At 45.4% G+C, this 23,448-nt stretch overlaps 1 protein-coding gene across 3 annotated transcripts in view; it reads right to left on the reverse strand.

The window, feature by feature from the left end:
* The window catches only part of AGBL1 (AGBL carboxypeptidase 1), a 900,518-nt gene that overhangs the window by 738,249 nt on the left and 138,821 nt on the right, over nt 1-23,448 (reverse strand). For all 3 annotated transcript variants that reach the window (XM_043434375.1, XM_043434374.1, XM_043434376.1), the window contains one exon: nt 2,221-2,429. In XM_043434375.1, coding sequence (XP_043290310.1) covers nt 2,221-2,429 — 209 coding nt within the window. The remainder of the gene's footprint in view (nt 1-2,220; nt 2,430-23,448) is intronic.

Here is a 23,448-nt window from a genome sequence, read left to right on the forward strand (position 1 = left end):
CTGCCAGACTCCTCTGCCCATGAAATTTCCCAGGCAAAATACTGGAGCAGGTTGCCATTTCCTCCTCCAGGGAATCATCCAGATACAGGGATCGAACCCCATTTCTCCTGCATTGGCAGACAGACTCTTAACCACTGAGTCACCAGGGAAGTCCAAATAAGAAGACAGAAAGGAACATAATGTGTGTGAAACATGGCTGCTTTGGCCCCAACAGAGGGTGGGTGAACAGATGATGGGTGCTTGGGAGACCCTCACATAATCCATGGAGAACACATAGGCAGCCTTGCATGATGGTCCCTGCATGTGTGTTAGCCACTCAGTCCAGTCCGACTCTTTGTGACCCATGGACTGCAGGCCACCACGGTCCTCTGTCCATGGGATTCTCCAGGCAAGAATATTGGAGTGGGTTGACAGTCCCTTCTCAAGGGGCTCTTCCCAACCCAGGGATCAAACCCAGGTCTCCTGCATTGCAGGCAGATTCTTTACCATCTGAGTCACCAGGGAAACCCACGATGGTGCTTACATTAGCCCTAATCGTGTGAAATTAAGGAATGTGTTATTTGGTTGAAATCCAGGAAACCCTCGACACATATTCCACTGGGGCACAGATCAGTGACAGCTTTTGTAGGTGCTACTCCCTTTGCTTGGGATGCTGTTCCTCTTAAACTTGGCATGACCGGCTCCCTCAATAACTCAAGTCTCAGCCTAGGTGTCACCGACTCAAAGACCTGACCTCTCCAAGAGAAGACCTTCTCTCTGCCCATGCAGGAGTCACTGTGGACCTCTGCCCTTCCTCTATTGATCCCACAGAGCAATATGAAATTATCTTCCAGACTGAATTATTTGCTTCCTTAGTGTCTGACTCTTTGCTGGAACATTTGCCCCCAAAGGTCAGGGATCTTGTCTACCACATCCACCGTGAGGTCCCAATAACTAATCACTATTCCAATAAACACTCACGCTCATAAAGCAGTGAAGTCATGGCAAGTACCCTGCTAAACGAGATGTGTCTATGTTAATTTATCCAGGCCATGTAGAAAACCTAGATTTTATCACTTTCATTTTTATTTTTTTAAGAGGAAGAAGGCTGAAACCCAGAGAGACTGAGTCACTGCACAGCAGTAGGCGCAAGATCTGAGATCTAAAGCCAGGTTCTTTAGCTTTAAAATCAGCACTAATGCATGCATGTGGAATCTAGAAAAATGGTACAGATGAACCTATTTGCAGGGCAGGAATAGAGATGGAGATGTAGAGAACAGATGTGCAGACATGGGGATGAATCGGGAGATTAGGACTGAAGTATGTGCTCTGCCATGCGTAGATTGCTGGAGAGAATCTGCTGAATAGCACAGGGAGCTGGGCTCGGTGCTCTGTAATAACCTAGATGAATGGAATGTGGGGATGAGAGGGAGGCTCAGGAGGAAGGGGACATATGTACACACATGGCTGATTCACTTCGTCGTGCAGCAGAAACTAACACTGTAAAGCAACTGTACCCCAATAACAAAAAAGCAACGCTCGGATCCCAGCACTCAGTGTGGACCCCCTGTGCGTGCGTGCTCAGTCACTTACATCGTGTCCAATTCTGTGCGAGCCTATGGACTGTAACCTGTTGGGCTCCTCTGTCCATGGGATTCTCCAGGCAAGAATACTGAAATGGGTTGCCACACCCTCTGCCAGGGGATCTTCCCGACCCAGGTGTACCCAACAAATATGTATTAAATAAGTGAGTCATGTTTCGAGAGAACAGCATCGAAAAATGTGTATTATCTATGGTGAAACAGATCACCAGCCCAGGTGGGATGCATGAGACAAGTGCTCGGGCCTGGTGCACTGGGAAGACCCAGAGGGGTCGGGTAGAGAGAGAGCTGGGAGGGGGGATCGGGATGGGGAATACATGTAAATCCATGGCTGATTCATGTCAATGTATGACAAAACCCACTACAATATTGTAAAGTAATTAGCCTCCAACTAATAAAAATAAATGAAAAATAAATAAATAAATATTTATTATATAAATAATTATATATTATATAATAATTATTAAATAAGTGAGTCAATCAATACACGAGTGAGTGAAGGAATGAGGATTTGAGTCCAGAATATCTGCCCAGAGCAAGAAGCAAGAAACATACTGAGACTTCCCAGCTCTGGGAAGGGTGAGTCCTAAATGACATCCTTCAGATGCCATCCTTCAGAGGCAGTCCCCGTGCAGATTACCTGTATGGTGCTGAAAAGGATCTCCATGCCCTGAGCTGCCAGGAAGGCCTCCCTGCCCGACCGGAGCTTGGCAATACGCTTGAGGCAGAGCAGAAGCGCCCAGCGGATCAGAACGAAGGAATTGGCCGTGTCGTGGCTGTGCCAATCCTGATGCAGCCTGAGCAAACTGGGGACGTAGCTTCTGTTCACTGCCCTGCGGCTGTTAGACTCTGAAACCAACGGGAAAAGGCAACATCAGTCAAAGGCTCTCCTGGGCACACCCCCTGAGGATGCCCCAGTGCGCGTGCATGCTAAATCCTCTTAGTTATGTCAGACTCTTTACAATCCCATGGACTATAGCTCACCAGGCTCCTCTGTCCATGGGATTCTCCAGGCAAGAATATTGGCGTGAGTTGCCGTGTCCTCCTCTAAGAGATCGTCCCCTCCCAGAAAATACTAATTAAACATAAAAGGATGGCACTAATTTCCAGTGTAGAAACTGGTATCCAGTGGCAGACATCAGCTTAATCAAGTGACCAGGGCCAACAACATCAAACAAGATGTCCTGAGAAAGACACAGCATCACTTGAGTTTTACTACTATGGTATTCCTGAACCAAAATGTGTAACCTGAACATAACCATGAGGAAAATCAGCAAACCCAAAATGGGGGATATGCTGTACATATCTGATCTACACTTTTCAAAAATGTCAAAGTAGTAAAAGGCCAAAAAAAAAAGACCAAGGAATTCAGCTAACAAAGACCAAAAAGTCATGACACAGGGATATATGTATACATGTAGCAGAATAAAACTCAATATTCAGAAAACTAAGATCATGGCATCCAGTCCCATCACTTCATGGCAAATAGATGGGGAAACAATGGAAACGGTGATAGACTTTATTTTCTTGGGCTCCAAAATCACTGCAGATAGTGACTGCCACCATAAAATTAAAAGACGCTTTCTCCTTGGAAGGAAAGCTATGATCAACAGAGACAGCATATTTAAAAGTAGAGATATTACTTTGCCAACAAAGGCCCATCTACCCAAAGCTATGATTTTTCCAGTATTCATGTATGGATGTGAGAACTGGATCATAAAGAAGGTTGACTGCTGAAGAATTGATGCTTTTGAACTGTGCTGTTGAAGAAGACTCTTGAGAGTCCCTTGGACTGTAAGGAGATCAAACCAGTAAATCCTAAAGGAAATCAACCCTGAATATTCATTGGAAGGATTTAAGCTGAAGCTGAATCTTCAATAGTTTCACCACCTGATGCGAAGAGCCAACTCATTGGAAAAGACCCTGATGCTAGTGGAGGACTGAAGACAGAAGAAGAAGGGGACGACAGAGGATGAGATGGTTGGATGGCATCACTGACTCAATGGACATGAGTTTGAGCAAGCTCTGGGAGATGGTGATGGACAGGGAGGCCTGGCGTGCTACAGTCCATGGGTTCGCAAAGAGTCGGATGTGACTGAGCAACTGAACAACAATAGCAGATTCATATTACTGAACAGCAGAAACTAACACAATATAACACAATAGCAAAGCAACTATACTTCAATAATTTTTTAAAGATATGGCACGTAAGTACAATATATAATTATAATTTAGTCCCTGGACCAAAAATAATTTTTTTCTTTTCCCACATAAGGCATTAGTGAAGCAGTTGGTAAAATCTGAATAAGGTGTTTAGATTAACCCAGTGTTGCTTTCCTGCTGGCTCAATGGTTAAGAATCTGCCTGCAATGCAGGAGACCTGGGTTCAATTCTGGGTCAGAAAGATGCCCTGGAGAAGGGAATGGCTACCCACTCCAGTATTCCTTCCTGGAGAATCTCACGGACAGAAGAGCCTGTTGGGAGTCCATGAGGTCACAAAGACTGAGTAACTAGCACACTTCCTTACACACTGTTTCTTCCCAGGTGGTTCAGTGGTAAAGAACTCACCTGCAGTGCAGGAGACCTGGGTTTGATCCCTGGTCGGGAAGATCCCCTGGGGAAGGATCCCTGGGGAAGGAGAAAGCAACCCATTCCAATATTCTTGATGGGAAAATCCCATGGACAGAGGAGCTTGGTTGGCTATAGTCCATGGGATTGCAAAGAGTGGGGCACAACTGAGTGACTGAGCATGCACCCACACATCAGTTCAGTTCAGTTCAGTTGCTCAGTCGTGAACGACTCTTAGATATTATGTAAATGTATATCATTGGATTTTGATAAGCTATGCTTAGGTAAGTGAATATTCTTGCTTTAAGGAAATCCACAATTGTGCATGTCTATAACTTATTCTCAAATAGTTCAGAAAAAGGATAATTGAGTGTGGAGGAGAGAGAAGAAAGGAGAAAGAGAGATTCACCAGATTTCCATTCCTTTTTCTTCAATCTCAGTGGACTTGGGATATGGTCATTTGAGCAAACTATAAGGCTCAATCCAAATGAAAAGGAAAGGACCCTGAGTGAGAGACATAATGTCAGGAAGGCTGTTGTGTGTAACAGATGTGTGTTTTCCCGAAAGAGATTGGAAGCCAGTTTATATATCATCAAGGGGTTGGCTCCATCTGGGAAAGGAATTCCTTAGAGTCAAGCCACCCAACAAGAGACTGGACTCATATGGTGATGAGCAACCTGGCACCAAAAATACCCAGACGGAGGCTGGAAGTCGACCCAGCAGGGATGTGAGGATGGGGCTTCCTTACATCCTTCAGGGAGCTGTAATAGTATGATCTTACAGCACCTTTCCCCTCTTCCACACCACAACTACAGTTTCTTTAATTTTTTACATTGGAGTATAGAAAATTACCAATGTTATGACAGTTTTAGGTACATAGCAAAAGTACTCCTCCATACACACACATGTATCCATTCTCCCCCGAACTCCACTCCCATCCAGGCTGCCACATAACATTGAGCAGAATTCTGTGTGCTGTACAGTATCGCTGTATAATGGAGTTATTCAACGTACACACTTGTTATATTTAAAATGGATATATAGCAAGTGTGTACATGTTGTTAGTTGAATGACTCTACCTGAGACCTCCCATAAGACCCCTCTGATTGATGTCTGGTTTCTTCATTTTCCCAAGATACGGTCTTTTATTTATTTTTTTAATATTACTTATTTATTTGGCTTCCCAGGTGGCACTAGTGGTAAAGAACCTGCCTGCCAATGCAGGAGATGGAAGAGACACAGGATTGATCCCTGAGTTGGGAAGATCCCCTGGAGAAGGGCGTGGAAACCCACTTCAATACTCTTCCCTGGAGAATTCCATGGACAGAGGAGCCTGGAGGCTATAGTTCATTGGATTGCAAAGAGTAGGATCGGAGAAGGCAATGGCAACCCACTCCAGTACTCTTGCCTGGAAAATCCCATGGACGGAGGAGCCTGGTAGGCTACAGTCCATGGGGTCATGAAGAGTTGGACACAACTGAATTGACTTAGCAGCAGCAGCAGCAGCAAAGAGTAGGATACAACTGAAGTGACTTAGCATTTATTTATTTGGCGAAGTAAGGTCTTAATAGTGGCACTTCGGATCAATTCAGACTCAGTAGTTGAGGCTCAGTTACCCTACAGCGTGTGGGATCTTAGTTCCTCATCCAGGGATCGAACCCATGTCCCACGCACTGCAAGGCAGGTTCTTAATCACTGAACCACCAGGGAAGTCTCCTCAAGATACAGCTTAAATTCTCTTTTCCAAAGAGGGGAGAACGGTCTAAGATACTTCTCTCAACAGCACACATATTCCAGTTTTCATGTTAAACTCCTCACCCTATGGGGTTGGCAGACAACCAACTACTTGTGGATTAGTTCAGACCTACTTAGTGGATGGGTAGATCCTCTCTGGATTGCGGTTCTCTCTGCCCTTGTCAACTAGGTGCCCTGTAGAACTCTAACCAGCTGACTCTCAGGCACAAAGGCCCATATCTTTTATCTTGAAGCTCTGCGCTCTCAAGACTACATTTCTGTATTATCCATACTGTTTACACTGGTTTATAAACAATCTATGCTTCTGGCCAAGTGTGAGAGGGAGAGATCCCTTGTGCTGTAATTGGAAAAGCAAAGTTTCAGCCCCGAGTCAAATTTTTCCCTAAGACCATGTAAATGCCCATGAGTAAAAAAAAAAAAATGACATAGAAATTGTGTTTTATTCCAGAAGGGTTTTCTCATAATGTTAATAGAATTCTCCTTTTATCCAGCTTGTTTGTCAAATTCTAAACTGTCAGGCTTGACTGAGCCCCACTGAGATTTTTTGACCCATTTGTGCAGTTTTTTGTTTTGTTTTTTTTTCACTTTTCACAACATTTCATTTAGCCATGACCCTGAACTGAGAGCGATGAGCTTTATTCACTCTGTGATGTATTTGTGGTGGACAGTTTAAATCACCTTCATTACCTCCTTTAATGAATTATTCTTTTGTATCAAAAGTACTTCTCTTCTCGGCTGGTCAAGGCCACAAAGCACTGGAGTTCTTTACTGCCTAAATGAGGTTCCAGCCTAGCCAATATCTGATGTTTAAAAGAAAATTGAGGATTAAGTAGCAGGCATTAAAGCAAAGTATCGCCTGCTAAGAAGATGACAGAATGGCAAAAAACAGTGCACAGAGGCCCCGTGGCAGTGGGAGGTTAAGCATTTCTGTCTTTCATCTATTTTAAAGGTATGAGACTAACAATGTGTTATCCTCATGACCTTCATCTCTGGTTTTGTGGGGAGAGGGAGGGAGATATGGGGGGGAAAAATCTTTAATTGTCTGCGAGAAAAATCCCTTATCAAATCCCCATGATTTTATTCATGGTTTCCTGCTAATCTTCAGCAAGCTGTCATGTTTACTAACATCGAAAGCAGCTACACCCCTCCTCCACCCCCAACCCTAAATCAGTCAGTCTTTCTCTGGGGATGGCTTGGGAGCTTTGCAAAAGTCAATATGCATCTAAAACCCGGCAAGAGGAGAGTCATCAAGCTGAACCTATGCAGAGAGGACCCAAAGAATGAAATAAGGGTGGCTGGAATCAGCAGTTTCCAGGAGTTCCAGAAGGTTTGGGGGGAAGACAGTGCTTCTCCTGGGGAGGCCAGATAGCAAGGAGAAGATGTGGGCTTTCATACGCTGTTTTGGGCGAGCTCAGGGTTTGGGGGCGGGCAGGTGAGGATCCTCCAACCCCCTTTAAAACTGACAAGCTGCACTTTAGCCTGTTTATATAAATGGCTTCCTCCTAAGATTTTCTTGGGAAAAAAGTTCCTGTTCTGTATTTTTTTTAAAAATTTCTGAAATGGATTGGTTTATCTTAAGCTGATTGGAGGATGGAGTGGAATGGGCAGAGAGGACTTCTGAGAACCTTTAATTTAACAGCTCATCGTCAACTCCTAGGGCTTCCCTGGTGGCTCAGAGGTAAAGAATCTGCCTGCCAATACAGGAGCTGTGGGTTCGATCCCCTGAGTCAGGAAGATCCCATGGAGGAGGGAATGGCAACCCACTCCAGTATTCTTGCCCGGAGAATCCCCAGACAAGACTGAGGAGCCTAGCGAGCTAATCTATGGGGTCACAGTCAGACACAACTGAGCAACAGATCACCCAACTCCTACTTCATCCAAAGGTGTTATGTCTCCTGTCTCCATCAGCCACTCCTTGGTGGCCTCCTGCTGAAAGTCTTCCCTGGCCAGTTTTTCTGTGGCAAGCCCACATCCTGGTCATCACCTCCAGTTAACTCTCTTAAGTTTTACTATTTCTACCTACCTCTCCAGGTTTTATCCTCCTGAAGTCTTATTTGTAGCTAATTCTCAGTCTAAAATGTGGTCTCACAATCTTATTTTTGCTCCTCATTTCTTCATAGAAGTTCAAATGTTTTCTTTAGTACAGACCCCAATGATGCAACAGATTTTTATACTCAGGAGAAAAAAAACCAAAAAACAAAAAAGGAAGTGAATATGCCAAGATATACATAGTACTTATGAGGGAGGAAGATATTGATGATTCAATTTGCTGTGGATTTTTTAGCCTCAATTTACACTTCTCTGTAGTTTTTATTCTCCACGTCATCTACAATGAACCTTAACAAGAGGAAAAAGATAGGTTACTCTTTGACAGGAAGTCCATAGACTATATGCCACGTCGTAAATGTTTGTGGGCAGGACAAGCAGCCCCCGGGTTGCCATAGCAACCAATGCGCCTTTTTGGTCTTACCCCATCCCTTTCAAAAGTGAATTATCTATCTCATCCCTGAAGGTATTTGAGACCGTGATCATCTCTATAAAGATGTTTGTCTTTTAACAAGAAAGCCCAGAAACCTTTAAGACTCAAAGCCTGGATTTCTCATGGGGGATCTCCATGCGAGGACAGGCTGGTAGAGAAGTAAGTGCCTGATGAGCCAGATTATTATACCTGCAAGCAGCCCAGCACTCTGCTACTGTTATTTGGCAAAATCAGAGGAGATTTCCATGGATGCTCTTTGTTCACCGTATCTGAGAATTTTATCATCCCTTTAGGGAAAAGGGATGGCTCAAAGTGGAGGAAAAGTGGGAACCTGCCGTAGAGGAATGAACTGCACGCTTTCACAGCCACAGGTCTAGGAATGAGACACACGAATTAGTGCCAAACTCCAAGCTCATCTTAACCATTGCTGTGTACTCCTCACTGCCTTGCTGGGCAGACCCTTCAGCTCTCTTTATGGAGACTATGCACACGGCCGTGACCTCCACTGCTTTCTAACTTTGTAACTTTGACCATGTTACTTGACAGCTCTCACCACTGACTTTAAAAAAAAAAGAAAGAAAGAAAGAAAGAAACCTAATAACAATCTCTTCCTTGAGAATTATTGAGAAAATTAAATGAGATAATATATATAAAGTAGATAACTCAGTGCCTGGAATGCAATAAGCACTCAGTGTGCTACAGTCGTGTCCGATTCTTTGCAACCCAGTGGACTGTAGCCTGTCAGGCTCCTCTGTTCATGGGATTCTCCAGGCAAGAACAGTGGAGTGAGTTGCCATGCCCTCTTCCAGGGGATCTTCCTGACCCAGGGATCTAACCCAGGTCTCCTGCATTGCAGATGAATTCTTTACCATCTGAACCCACCTGGGAAGCCCATACTCATGATAAGCATTATCTATTTAATATTCCAATACTTTGCTCCACCTGAGGTGAAGAGCTGACTCATTGGAAAAGACTGATGCTGGGAAAGAGTGAAGGCAGGAGGAGAAGGGGACAACAGAGGATGATATGGTTGGATGGCATCACCGACTCAAAAGACATGAGTTTGAGCAAGCTCCGGGAGATGGTGAAGGGCAGGGAAGCCTGGCATGCGGCAGTCCATGGTGTCACAAAGAGTCGGGCACGACTGAGCAACTGAACTACAACAATTTACTATTCCAACTGGCCCTCTGTAATTTTGGACAGCAAACTGCCAAATGTTCAGGACATGAACACATTCCTTTGGACAGCCTCATGCAAGAACAGGAGCACCACGGTCACATAGCTGCTGATCTGTATTTTGGCTTTACTATGTACCAGCTGTGTAACCTTGGATAAGTTACTAAGCCACTCTGGACTACATTTTTACTATATACAAATATTAAAGCAAGATAAAAAAGAAACAATGACAGCATCAGCCTTACAAGTTCTTTATAAAGAATGAATTCATAGTGCAGCCCCTGGAACCAAGTATGTGCTCAATAAAAGCTCAAAAGGATGTGCTTAAACAAAAACCCTTTCCCCGTACGGATTCCATTCAAACTTCACAGACATTTCACCAGTGAGAACAGCCCAAGCAAAAGTTTCAAAAGAAGTAAAATTGATAACCAGAGTCCTTCAATCCCCATGTAATATAATTGACTTCTTACCCCAAATGGACACCTCTTTTACATAGCTACCTTAGACACCCCAAAAGACATGCTGAGGATCATTTCCCAGTGTTATCCCAGGACCCCTTACAATGTCCATAATGTAGACCTTAAGAAATTATAAATAGTTTCCTCTCTGGCAAAATGTACTCCAGTTGGGTCCTATTTCTAAAGGTTTTTTAGAAGACTGGTTAGTGCTGTGAGATCTTCTTGATTGATAATGGTTAACTGTTTAATAACTCATCCTTGCTTTCGATATGCACATATATGAGTAAGACTATACACCAGAATTACAGGCCCCCATCATTCTTGAGAACAGAAATCATCTTCAACCACACAGCATAGTAGGACATCACACTCCCAAGAAATTCTTGCCCAGGAAGACTAAATAGCTTTACTAAACAGTTTGATTTCCTTTTGTTTCAGGAACTTCCTGAAAAGTCATTTATATGAACCATTGACAATTCAGCTAGTCCTTTTCAGGACAGTGGTCCTCTTTTCAGGAGAGAAGACCACTCGCTGGACTCATCAAACAAACCTACCTCCCCAAGGTTTGCTTCCAAACCCTCACCTCCCTGGATCCCCCAGCCCTGAGCAATTACATCACAAACACTGCCTGATCTTCATCAAGACCCCATATGGAACGATCTAGTTGGAGCCACAGAACTCACACTGTGTAATATCTCACCTTAGATCTCCCCTTTTTGAGATATTACTACACAAGATAATGATGACGTTAACTACAGCCAACAGACACTTTTAACCGTCTTTTCATGGAGTCAATTTAGAAGATGTTTCTGGACAAAGCAGACTTTTACCAAGACTTCTAAGTCCTGTATATGAACAAAAGCTGCCTCTTTTGCCACTTTAACACCAGTTAAAATTACTGAGTATTTATTTACTGCATGTTCCCTATGTGCTCAGCATTGGGCTAATCAGCTTACATGATCATCTCATTTGTCTCATGGAAATGCTTGAAGATAAGCATTATTTGCCTCCTCTAAAAATGAAGACAGAGGCTGAGAGAAGCTAGATAACTTATTTAAGTCCTGAGAGCTTGTAAATGGCATATGGAGAATTCAAATGGAATCCCCCATCTGCCTCCAAAGCTGACAACCCACATTGTTATCCCCAAAGCTCTGATGCTGGTTTGCAGAGATTACACTGTTTTGCATTCAGATAAAGACCCTTCATTGTTACCAGGAGAAGCAGCTTCCTGCAGAAGGTTTCTGGAAGGCCAAGTCAGCAGAACACCTGAGGTGCTTGAGGGGCGTGGCTATCCTCCAAATCTAACCTGGCTCAGCCCCTCCACCCAATCACCCTCCAGCATCTTCTCTGCCACCTCCCAGGCTCCTAAATTGTGATGAGAGTTGATTTTTTTTTTTTTTTTAAACTGGAGTATAATTGCTTTGGGCTTCCCAGGGGGCGCAAGTGGTAAAGAACCTGCCTGCCAATGCAGAAGACATTAGAGATGCGTGTTCCACCCCTGGGTTGGGAAGATCCCCTGGAGGAGGGCATGGCAACCCACTCTAGTGTTCTTGCCTGGAGAATCCCATGGACAGAGGAGCTTGTCAGGCTACAGATCATAGGGTCACAAAGAGTCAGACATGACTGCAGCAACTTAGCACACACACACATAATTCTTTACAACGTTGTGTTAGTTTATGCTGCACAACGATGTGAATCAGTTACAGGTATACATATACCCCCTCCCTCTTGAACCTCCCTCCGACGCCTCCATCCCACCCCTCTAAGGCCATCAGAGAGCACCAGGCTGAGCTGCCTGTGCTATAGGGTAGCTTCCCACTAGCCATCTGTTTGAAACACGGGAATATATAGATGTCAGTGCTACTCAGTTCATCCCACTCTCTCTCCCCACTCCCCGTGCCGCCGTGTCCACATGTCTATTCTCTACATCTGCATCTTCATTCCTGCCCTGGAAAAAGGCTCATCAGTACCATTTTTCTAGATTGCCTATGTATGTGTTAATATATGATGTTTGTTCTCTCTCTCTGACATACTTCAGAGAGCTGATTTTTAATAGGAAACTCAAGAAGGTTTGTGCACTCAATGTGCTAAGTCCCTTCAGCTGTGTCCGTCTCTTTGTGACCCTGTGGGCTATAGCCCGCCAGGATCCTCTGTCCATGGGATTCTCCAGGCAAGAATTCTGCAGCACGTTGTCACTGCCCTCCTCCGGGGGATCCTCCTGACCGAGGTGTGGAACCTGGGCCTCCAGCAGTGCAGGCAGATTCTTTACCATGTCAGCCACCAGGGAAGCCCAAGAAAGTTTAAGGAGCCAAACAAACAGCCGATGGTTCTTGGGGTCACTGCAGGGGACATTCAAGGGCTGTCCTGACCTAGCAGTGATGTCCTGAGGCCAGCCCCTATGTCAGGCCCCGGAGGTGAGCGTAGGGCTTCCGAGGAGAGGAGGGGTCAGCTTTCAGCCTCCCCTGGCAGCTGCATAGACGCTCCCCACAAAGGAGAAGCTGCGATACATGTATTGAAACATAACTAATCTTAATGTCAGCAGTAACAGAAATTATACTCCATTATCTTTAGCTCAAATAAGAATAATGATATTGAATTAGCTTGCAGGTATTTTCTTTTTATCTTTGTAAAATAGATACATTTCAGTAAACCTGGCTATAAAGTAAATTTGGATTTTAAGCAAATCTTGTTTTCCCATTGACTGCCTTTTGAAAATTAAAGCTGCTTTTCCTAAGCTCCAGTAAGAGTGGCTGAGAAGGGTAGGAAAACATCCTTCATAGTATTGTTTTAAATCTAGACTCACTCACTGTTGGTTAGGTTGTTTGCTTTTATCACCAACTCCTTCTAATGCCTTTCCATAGATACATTCCCAAGCTGGAGAACTTTCTCCACTCTTGAGAAAGCCTCAGAAGTTATATCTGCCTCTTCCACTGCACACCCAGTGCTTCCTCTGGTCCATCAAGCATGCCACGTCCAAGTGTTAGGTGCACGGCTACAGGGGAAGGGACCACTAGTAAGGACATACTCCAGACCCTAGACTGCCCCACCACTTCCCTGAACTCCATATGATGAATCCAGTTCATCTTGTACTTTATCAATTCTCAGGCATATTTTTTTTTCATATTTTAAGCCATTCTAAATTTAAGGTGCTTCTAACCAATGATGGTATTTCAGTGGCAACGGGCAGCGTTCTTTTTCTCTCTGTGGCAAGTACAAATGGTGCTCCTTATAGTCAATGACATCTTCGATTCGAGGAAATAGGATTAATTTTTCAATATCTAGTTTGAAAATTTTCTAAAAGGAGCTAGTTCCCAGCAAGCAGTGATCACGTGAGAGCTTTGCTCAGCATATGCAAATAAGCAGAGACAACTTATCCCGAAACCCAGATCTTGCCGTGACTAGGCAGGCAGTAAATCATCAGTTAAAACCATCCTCCTACCCCTAAACCCCAGACATCATTACTCTTTCATTCCACAAACACTTCTAACAAGTACTGTGTGCCAGTACGTGCCAGACACCATCATGGGCCTTGGTGATACTACCCCAGGAAATGAGATGAACAAAGTCCCTGTTCTAAGGGCTTTCCATTCCCATGGGGGGCTGGGGGGAGACTCCCAGGTTCAAACAGGCAAGAGCTGTGCTGTGCTTAATCAGTCAGTCATGTGACTCATGGACTGTAGCCCTCCAGGCTCCTCTGTCCATGGGGATTCTCCAGGCAAGAATACTGGAGTGGGCTGCCATGCCCTCCTCCAGGGGATCTTTCCAACCCAGGGATTAATCCCAGGTCTCCCACATTGCAGGTGGATTCTTTTCTGTCTGGGCCACCAGAGAAACCCAAGAATGCTGGAGTGGGTAGCCTATCCCTTCTCCAGGGGATCTTCCTCACCCAGGAATCAAATCAGGGTCTCCAGCATGGCATACAGATTCTTTACCAGATGAGTACTACCAGGGAAGCCCTCAAATAGGCATACACAGACACAAATCAGATAAATGCAGATAATGACAGTGAAAATTAAATAATGAGAAAATTCCCTGGGTGGTCCAGTTGCTAAGACTCCCCACTCCTAATGCAGGAGGTCTGGGTTTGGTCCCTGGTCAGGGAACTAGATCCCACAAGCTGCAATTAAGAGTTCACATGCCCCAAAGAATACTGAAGATCCTGCATGCTGCAACTAAGACCCAGCACAGCCAAATATAATAATAATAATAATAAAATAATGATTCTAGAGGGACTGGGTAGGGTAGCTATTTTAGATCGGTGGTCGTGGTAGCTCTTTGAGGGGGACATTAGCACTGAGACTGGAATGTCGGAAGGAGTCAGGATACAGAGATCCAAGAACAGAAAATTCTAGCAATCTTCAGATCACAGCTAGTGGCTAAGCCCAAATTTGGTGAGTGCAAATAACAGAAAGCCTAGAAGCTAAAGGCAGGTGACCAAAGTGAGGGGAGGGTAGTAGGAGACTGAAAAGAAGGGTGGGTGTCAGAAGGCGGGGCCCCCACCACTCTGACATTCCTCACAGAGGGTTGTGCAAGATCAGATGCAGGGAGGGACTAATATGTCAGGTAGATTTTCTCACTCTCCTTTCTGTTATTTTTTTCTGACATCTCTGCAAGAAAGCCCTTAGGGATGAACATCTTTGTCCAGACCTAAAATTTCTCAGGAGTTTTCCTATCCATCCAGAGTTTTCTTCTGAATTTGGATTCTTAGCACTTGCTAAGTCCTAAGACAAACCACTATCTCTTCTGGGTCATTGTCAGTAACCTTCCTCCTAGTTTCATTTTGCCATTTCCATGTTCAGCTCATCAGAAGCTGACACTTAAAGAAGAAAGCCAGGATTATACCTGGAAGGAGAAACACAGAGCACCCACCTTTCTCTGTCAATGGATGCAGGAGACACCTGTCTGCCATGGCCTTGCCAGCTTGCAACCAGAGTAAAAACAAGCACTGTGGATTGCAAGAAAACAAATCTGCACAGTGGTGCAAAGGTCACATGCAAATTGGTTCACACTTGCCTCAATGCCTCCGGCATGCACAGAAGACAACAGCAAAGAGCTGAGTCTCCCTGCTCCTGGCCTGCCACCCTTTGGCCTGATGCCACCCAATCCCACAGTGCTGTAAAATCCCACAGCGTGTCTGAACTCCTGCTTCCTTGTTTAAACTCCACCCTATTGCCTGTAAACTACAGATGTGAGAGTTGGGCCATAAGGAAGGCTGAGCATGGAAGAATTGATGCTTTCCAACTGTGGTGTTGGAGAAGACTCTTGAGAGTCCCTTGGACTGCAAGCAGATCACATCAGTCCATCCCAAAAGAAATCAACACTGAATGTTCACTGGAAGGACTGATGCTGAAGTTGAAGCTACAGTACTCTGGCCACATGATGCGAACAGCTGACTCATTGGAAAAGACCCTGATGCTAGGAAAGATTGAGGGCAGGAGGAGAAGGGGATGACAGAGGATGAGATGGTTAGATGGCATCACTGACTCAACGGACATGAGTTTGAGCAAACTCCAGAAGATGGTGAAGGTCAGAGGAGCCTGGTGTGCTTCAGGCCCTGGGGTCGCAAAGAGTTGGACATGACTGAATGACTGTACAACTATCACCTGTGATCCTTCGAGTCCTCTCTCCTACCACCTGGAAGGTGCCAGCAGCAGCCTTCTCCTTGGCCCCCACGCTTCCTTCTCCCCACCACTGCTCAACACATCTTACTAAAATGCACGCTCAGATGCTCTCATCCTCTGCCAGAACAGTGTAACAGCTCAGGGACATGCAGAAGGTCTGTGGAGGCCAACAGGGTCCAGATGCTCTCTGGGTCTCCTTGAATGGACAGGAGAGGTGGCCAGGCTCTGTGTCCCTGGAATTCGGGGGTGTGTGTTAGTCCCTCAGTCGTGCCCAACTCTTTGTGACCCCATAGACTGGAGCCCACCTGGATACTCTCTCCATGGAATTCTCCAGGCAGGAATACCGGAGTGGGTTACCATTCCCTTCTCCAGGGGATCTTCCCGACCCAGGGATCAAACCCAGGTCTCCCGCATTGCAGGCGGATTCTTTACTGTTTGAGCTACCTGGGAAGCCCCAGAATTAAGGGGAGGGGCTGAGAGAGAGTCTGACCCCCACTGCCACCAGGACAGTTCTGCTGTCAGCTGTTCACATGCATCGGTTCTGCCAAGGTATTTAAAACAGCATTATTTCATTTTCTTAAGATTTGTTTTTTGATGTGGACCATCTTTAAAGTCTTTGTTTAATTTGTGATGATGTTTTGTTTTTTTTGGCACTGACGCATGTGAGATCCCAGCCCTGGACCAGGGATCAAACCCGCACCCCCTGCGTCGGAGGGTAAAGTCTTAACCACTGGACCACCAGGGAAGTCCCTAAAACAGTTTTATTTCTTTAAACGATCTGAACTCCCCTGGGAGTGAAGCAGAGGGATGGATTTCAGTCCCAGTGTACCGAGGGCACATCACACAATGTTAGGCAAATCAGCAGTCCTCTTTACACCTCAATGTTTTGTCTATAGAACAGTTTTCCAGCCTCCACTATTGATATTTGGGTCCAGAGAAGGCCATGGTGCTGGGCAAGATTGAAGGCAGAAGAAGAGGGAGACAGAGAATGAGATGGTTGGATGGCATCAACAATTCAATGGCCATGAATTTGGGCAAACTCTGGAAGATAGTGAGGGACAGGGAGGCCTGGCGTGCTGCAGTCCATGGGATGCTGAACAGTTGGGCATGACTTGGTAACTGAATAACAACATTCTGTCTTGGGGTGGGGTCAGGGAGAGCTGCCCTGTGAACTGCAGGGTATTTAGTAGCATCCCAATCTCTACCCACATGATGCGAGGAACAGCCCCACTCCCTGCAGATGTAACAACCAAAAATGTCTCCAGGCCTTATTATTAATAAATGTTCTCTTGGGACAAATCACTCATGTTGAGAGCTGCTGCTCTAGAAGACTTAAATATTTACCTGTCTGGCAGGACTACGGTAAGCATTAAATGAGATAATATATGAAAAAGTGCTTTGCAAACTGCTCTTATTAGATGTCTGTAGGAAGCAGCTGACTTACAACCTGACAAATGCAAATAATTGTACACTCAATCCTGAATGTGATGAGAAAGATACCATGCACGTTCATAGCCCTGAGTTGTTTATCTTTTTGTCTATCTCTTTAAATCTTTGTGATACTTTATCTCTGTCAATCCATAGCCAGTCATTCATTATGTCAGGGTGACACGAATTCTAAAATCCAGCATATTTAGAGCTCAGCAATCCTGGCTGTTAACTCCTGCTTCCCAGAAAGAAAATAAAGTACGTTTAAGGGCATGTGGATCAACTCAGAAGGCCAGTTCTGTGTTCATCTATTTACTTACATCTTTTATTGAAAAAAAAAAAAAAAAACCAACAACTTATAGAAGGAAGACAGACACTAAAAACAACTATGTATCATTCAATGCTCAGGTAGATGTTGGGAGACGGAATGACATTGCAACAGGATTTATGCTCATATATGACCAATTTCTGAAACTCAGTATTCCTCAAGTGGTACTGATATTAAAATAAGCGTTGATCTTTATAGAGATAGACTAAGATCTAGCACTATGCTCCCACGATGAGTACATCAACTAGTTTGTTGTTGTTGTTATTGTTTAGTCGCTAAGTCATGTTTGACTCTTTGCAACCCCGTGGGCTGTAGCCTGCCAGGTTCCTCTGTCCGTGGGATGCTCTAGACAAGAATACTGAAGTGGGTTGCCATGCCCTCCTCCAGGGCAGCTTCCCAATCCAGGGATTAAACCAGGGTTTCCTGCATTGCAGGCAGATTCTTTACCACTGAGCCACGAGGGAAGCCCATCACCTTGTTTAAATCTTACTAATTATCCTTGGAGGGCATCATCTTCCCTGCTTTACCAATGGGGAAATTGTAGCACAGAATCTTGACGGAACCCACCCAGTGTGGCCACGATTTGAGTTCAGTGTGTTGAGAACCAGCATTGAGACCATCGTGCAAACACTCTTCTCCATCATGTTTCATCCTTCTAGCGAGTAAGAGGTTTGAGCTTTCAGCAAACACAGGCTACCTTCACACATGACCCTGAGCCTCCCTGCACACATCTGTACTGTTGTCAAAGCAACATCATGGCTCAAAGTTACAGTCAGATAATCAGGCCAAAGGGAAAGCACTAGAGAGAAAATCAGGTCTTTAATGCTAAAGAGGATCATCTGGTTAAAACACAGCCAGCCTCCTTCTTGGGTATGAGAACCAGAAAGGTTGCAGTCTTATTAAAACAATATATTCTGCAGACAACAGTTTTATGTCAAGCAGAGAAAATACATCACCACAGTCCACAGTTCTGTTATACCCCGTGTGGGTGCCTGGAACACCCTGGCCACCTCGGGAAGGTGGTTTACCATCCTGCCCATACTAACAGGGCTATCCAGGTGAGGCTAGAAGTGAAGAGCCCTCCTGCCAATGCAGGAGATGCAAGAGATGTGGGTTCAATCCCTAGATCAGGAAGAGCCCCTGGAAGAGGGCATGGAAACCCACTCCAGTATTCTTGGCTGGAGAATCCAATGCACAGAGGAGCCTGGCAGGCTACGGTCCATGGGGCCATGATAGTCGGACACGACTGAAGCGACTTAGCACGCACCATACTAACATCATTCTAATTTCCAATGAAAGCTGACCCTCCTCACTTAATTAGGTTAAGTTTAATTGCTTCATTAGTCCCCTTAGTCCCAAGAGCTTTGAAAGTTACTTGACTAGGGCTAAGGATGAAGATAATAATTTTGCATCTCTCAGCCAAACTGGAGGAGCTCTTCCTTAGAACCAGCACACAGTAACAACGAGCATAGTTTTGCAACCCTCCTAACGATGCATCTGTCCAACTTTGAATTATAATCTCTGACAATTTACTGAGTTCTGAAAGTGCCTCATGAGAATATTTACTTCGGAGGTTCACAAGCTTCATCCCTTCAAACCCTAAGGAACGTCCGTGGAAGCTTCTCGGTGTCAATCATGGGCCAGGGAAAGAAGAGGTGACAAGGGCGAGGTCAGGCTGTGATTCACTGGGCTCTCTCACTTCTGCTCGTTTCATCTGTTTTAGATGTGTCTTCTCCTCAAAAGAGGCCTTCCCAGGTGGTGCAATGGTGAAGAATCTGTCTGCCAATGCAGGAGACATGAGTTTGATCCCTGGGTTGGGAAGTTCCCCTGGAGAAGGGAATGGCTACCCTCTCCAGTATTCTTGCCTAGAGCATCCCACGGACAGAGGAGCCTGGCGGGCTGCAGTCCACGGGGTCGCAAAGAGTCAGACACGACTGAGCACATACCAGGCGACGCTCCTCAAAAGACTTCCTTTAAAAAAAAAATTGTTTCTTCTACTAAAGCACTCTCAAACCACTCAATCTCTATAATCCTCCCGCTTCTGGAAAATGAAACTGAGTCAAATACAATGACAAAGAACTGATTAAAGGCCATCTGCCATCAGTCAAGTCCAGGTTTACCTTGGCTCCATGTGGAAGGCGGGAATCATCCTTGAAATGGGAAGATTTTTTCTGCTTTGAAGGTAGGCACAACTGAGTTCAAATCTCAGTTCTCCACTCACTATGGGATCTTGGGGGAAATCATTAACCTCTCCTAAGGACAACTTCTTCATATGTAAACTGGAAATGTAAAATATGCACAAGGGCCAGTGTTCTGTAATTAATAGTCACGATCATTATTCATTGAAGGTACTCTAACAATAATTCCTTTCCCACTCCCCACTTTCCTACCCCCTTCCTCGAAGGCTGGCAGTGAACAGCTTGTGAAGCATATTATCAAATGGGATGTGGGATGCCTGTGAACCGCGGGAAGGCAGGTGGACATCTTCCTTAAGTGAGTAAGATACAGGAAAATACAGGTTATCACGGGGTTCAAGGGAGATGGGGAAAGTAACTTGCAGAATTTGCTGTCCTTGACCAGAGGCACCCCTCAAAAGAGCTGCCCGAGATGCGAGATGCCCCCGCCCGCAGCACTTCTCTCTCAGTCACGCTGACCTCACCTCCCGAGCAACAAATTCCCGCAGCTTTTCCAACCCCAGGCTCCACTGTCCCTGCCTTCTTTCTCCCAGCTCCCTTAAATGATGGCTGAGCAAATGCCTCCGAGACCATCTTCAGCTAATTTCCTTCAAGACATGCAAGCTGCTAACGCTGGGAAGCACAGATAGTGTGGAATAGCAAATATGGCCAAAATTAGATTAAAATAACCTCCTGATAAACAAATTACTCACTGAAAATAAATATTGGACTAGCGCGACCAAGATAACTGAAAGAACAGCACCACCAGATGGCAGGAGGAGGAACTACAGGAGCTGCCTTTCGTGGCCAGCACCGATCAGCTAGCTCCCCCAACTAGGGAAAAAATTACTAAAAAAAAAAAAAAAAAAAAAGAAAGAGCCAAGGTAGGGGAAAATCACCACGTAGAGTGCGGCATGACGTAATAGAGGTCTGGAACCCCTCCCGGTCTGGTCCCCTTCCCCTCTCGCTCACTGCATCGTTCACCAGCCTCACAGCAGAGATTCTGGCCTCTAGCGCAGCCACGTGCGTGGGTTGGGCACCTCTCACTGGGTCCCCTTCAGATGCTTGTATGGGATGGACCAGGGACTTTCTAAACTAAATGCCAGCCGCGACCACAAAAATCCTAACACTTAGAAAGCATTTAACTTCCTTTCAGCTTTTGATTTTATCTTCTTTGGGCTAAATAAACCTACCCTCTTTGGTATGTATCCTTGGGATGCACAGGGCTCAAGTTTCAGGGGTCTACAGCAGATAAGCTCTGCAGTCCACAAGCTGAGTGCATTACTTAAGCTCTCCAGGCCTCAGTTTCCATACCTGTGAAATGGGTATGAGGAGACCTCGTTGCTAGGCGACATGTATATACATAGTTGATGACACTCAAGCCAGTCAACGAATGGTAGATATCTGTGTTGTCACGTCCATCCCGCCCTGTGATGGCTGTAGCTCACTAGTCGACATTCACACAAAGTCCATCACAGCCATCCATCCCAGTGTGACAAATGCAAAAATCTATCCATATTATCTGAAGTCGATTTCTAGATCATCACAGAAATAACACGGCTCGCTTCTCCAGCAGTTATGGTGGCAGAAAGCACATCCAGTCTGCAATCACACCACAGTGTGATTCTTTCCAGGGCTGGGAATTGGGCTGGTCTCTTCATTAAGGTATATTGAAAGCAGGTATATGAGGCTTAAGTCAGGAAATAAGAATTCTTCCTCAGTTAACACTGTGTTACAGCAGCGGTCCCCAAGCTTTTTGGCATCAGGGAATGGTTTCAGAGGTGGGGGGATGGTTTCCAGATGATTCAAGTGCATTACATTTATTGTGAATCTTATTTCTATTATTACTATGTCAGCTCCACCTCAGATCATCAAGCGTTAGATCCCAGAGGCTGGGGACCCCTGTGCTAGAGTTTCTCTGGGCACAGCTCAGTGAGAGGTGTGGGTGCTACAGTAGGGACCCCAGCCCCCACGGAGGAATATATGCAGAAAAAACACATGCATACATACAAAGAAATACATACACACATACTCATATGCAATAATGCAGGAATCATTGATTGCAGGATAGTTCTTAAAAGTATGCACGCTGTGTGGCTTCAGTCATGTCTGACTCTTTTTGACCCCATGGACTCTAGCCCACCAGGCTCCACTGTCCACGGGATTGTCCAGGCAAGAATACTGCAATAGGTTGCCATGCCCTCCTCCAGGGGATCTTTGCAACCCAGGGATCAAACCCGAGTCTGTTGCATCTCCTGCATTGGCAGGTGGGTTCTTTACCACTGGCACCACCTGGGAAGCCTGAAAATGAGGAGGGGGTTGAATAAAACCAATAGTCTTTTAGGGGGATCTAGACAACCAATTGTATTATAATCATCCAATTCATTAAGAGACTGGATCTTAATTATTCCAACCACTAAAAAGAAATGATAATTATGTGATGTGACAGACATGCAAATTATTGCTATCATGGCCACCATAATATACAGAGGTAGCAAATCAACATGTGTTACATGTATGCAATGTTAAGTGTCAAATATATTTCAATTTTAGAAAAGATTAATAGTATCCTAGGTTCTCGGGGAGCCCTGTATTTTCACGAATGTATCTCAGAGGCCACCTTAAGGCGAGAATCACTGGGAAATGGACAGAGAGTGCTCTCAGCTCTCTACTCAAAAAACAAAAACAAAAAAAAGATTGAACACCACTGCACTAAGCAACCCAGAAGGTCTTTTCCAGCTCTAATGGTCCGACTCCACGGGCCTCAGCTGGAAACTAAAGGGAAAACACTCCCTAGGTGGAACCCAGGGGTACCTGGCTTGTCCAGACAGCCCAGGAAGCCAGAAGGGCAGATTCCAGGCCCCGTGGTAACCCAGACTGTACATGTAAGCCCCAAGAAGGCTATACTGCCCCACGGCTACTGGTGTGTGTCAGAAGTTCAAAGGAATCACTGTGCCTACCATCCTAAAACACTGACGCCCTACTGAGAACGAAGAGCTCCTAGAATTCCCACAGAAGCCTCAGTCGGGACATTTCTTACGTGGCTAGTTCTCTGCCATTTTGCCACAGAGCATCTCTCTGACCATCACGGCCCCCGAGCCCTGCACGGCTGATTGACAGGCCACAGGAGAGGACCGCTGAGAACCCAAGAGGCCCCAAAGGGCCCCTCCCCCTAGCAACGGGATGCACTGTCCCCTGGACCCCGCCGGACAGGCTTCCCCGTGGAGGTCACAGAGAACCCCTCTTCCTGATAAACTTGCCCCAACTCCTCTGCATTCACCGTCCCTCCACTAACTCAGTTTCCCATTTCAAGCACTCTCCCCATTGCCCCAACTTATGCAAACTCCCAGACTCCTCTAAATGAAAACTCCGAAGCTGGAGAGTGGTCTGAAGCAGGCCCATTCATCACCCTTTTATCAAGACATAGAGTTGGGACCTCCCTGATGGCCCAGTGGTTAAAACTCCATGCTTCCACTGCAGAAGGTATGGGTTCGATCCCTGGTCAGGGAACTAAGATCCTGCATGCTACACGGCCCAGCCAAGAATTTTAAAATAAGTAAGATGTAGGGACTGAGCCAGAAAGTGCTTCAAGTGTTTCCTTGTTGTGAGAATGTGACCTTTAAAGCTGGGCAGCAAGGTGACTGCCAAGGCATCACATGAAGATTCACCACTGGAGCCGGTACAGATCAGAAAGAACCTCACAATGCATGCCCATTCCAAGCATCCCTGCCAGGGCCTCCACTTCTCCAAACTCCATTTATACCTAATGCTCATGGAAGGATGTCAGGATATCTACTACCTGGAAGCCTCCCTGGTGATTCAGTGGTAAAAAATCTGCCTGCCAATCCAGGAGACTCGGGTTTGATCCCTGGGTTGGGAAG

This window comes from Cervus canadensis, chromosome 17 (assembly GCF_019320065.1).
Source record: "Cervus canadensis isolate Bull #8, Minnesota chromosome 17, ASM1932006v1, whole genome shotgun sequence".
Classification (NCBI taxonomy): domain Eukaryota; kingdom Metazoa; phylum Chordata; class Mammalia; order Artiodactyla; family Cervidae; genus Cervus; species Cervus canadensis.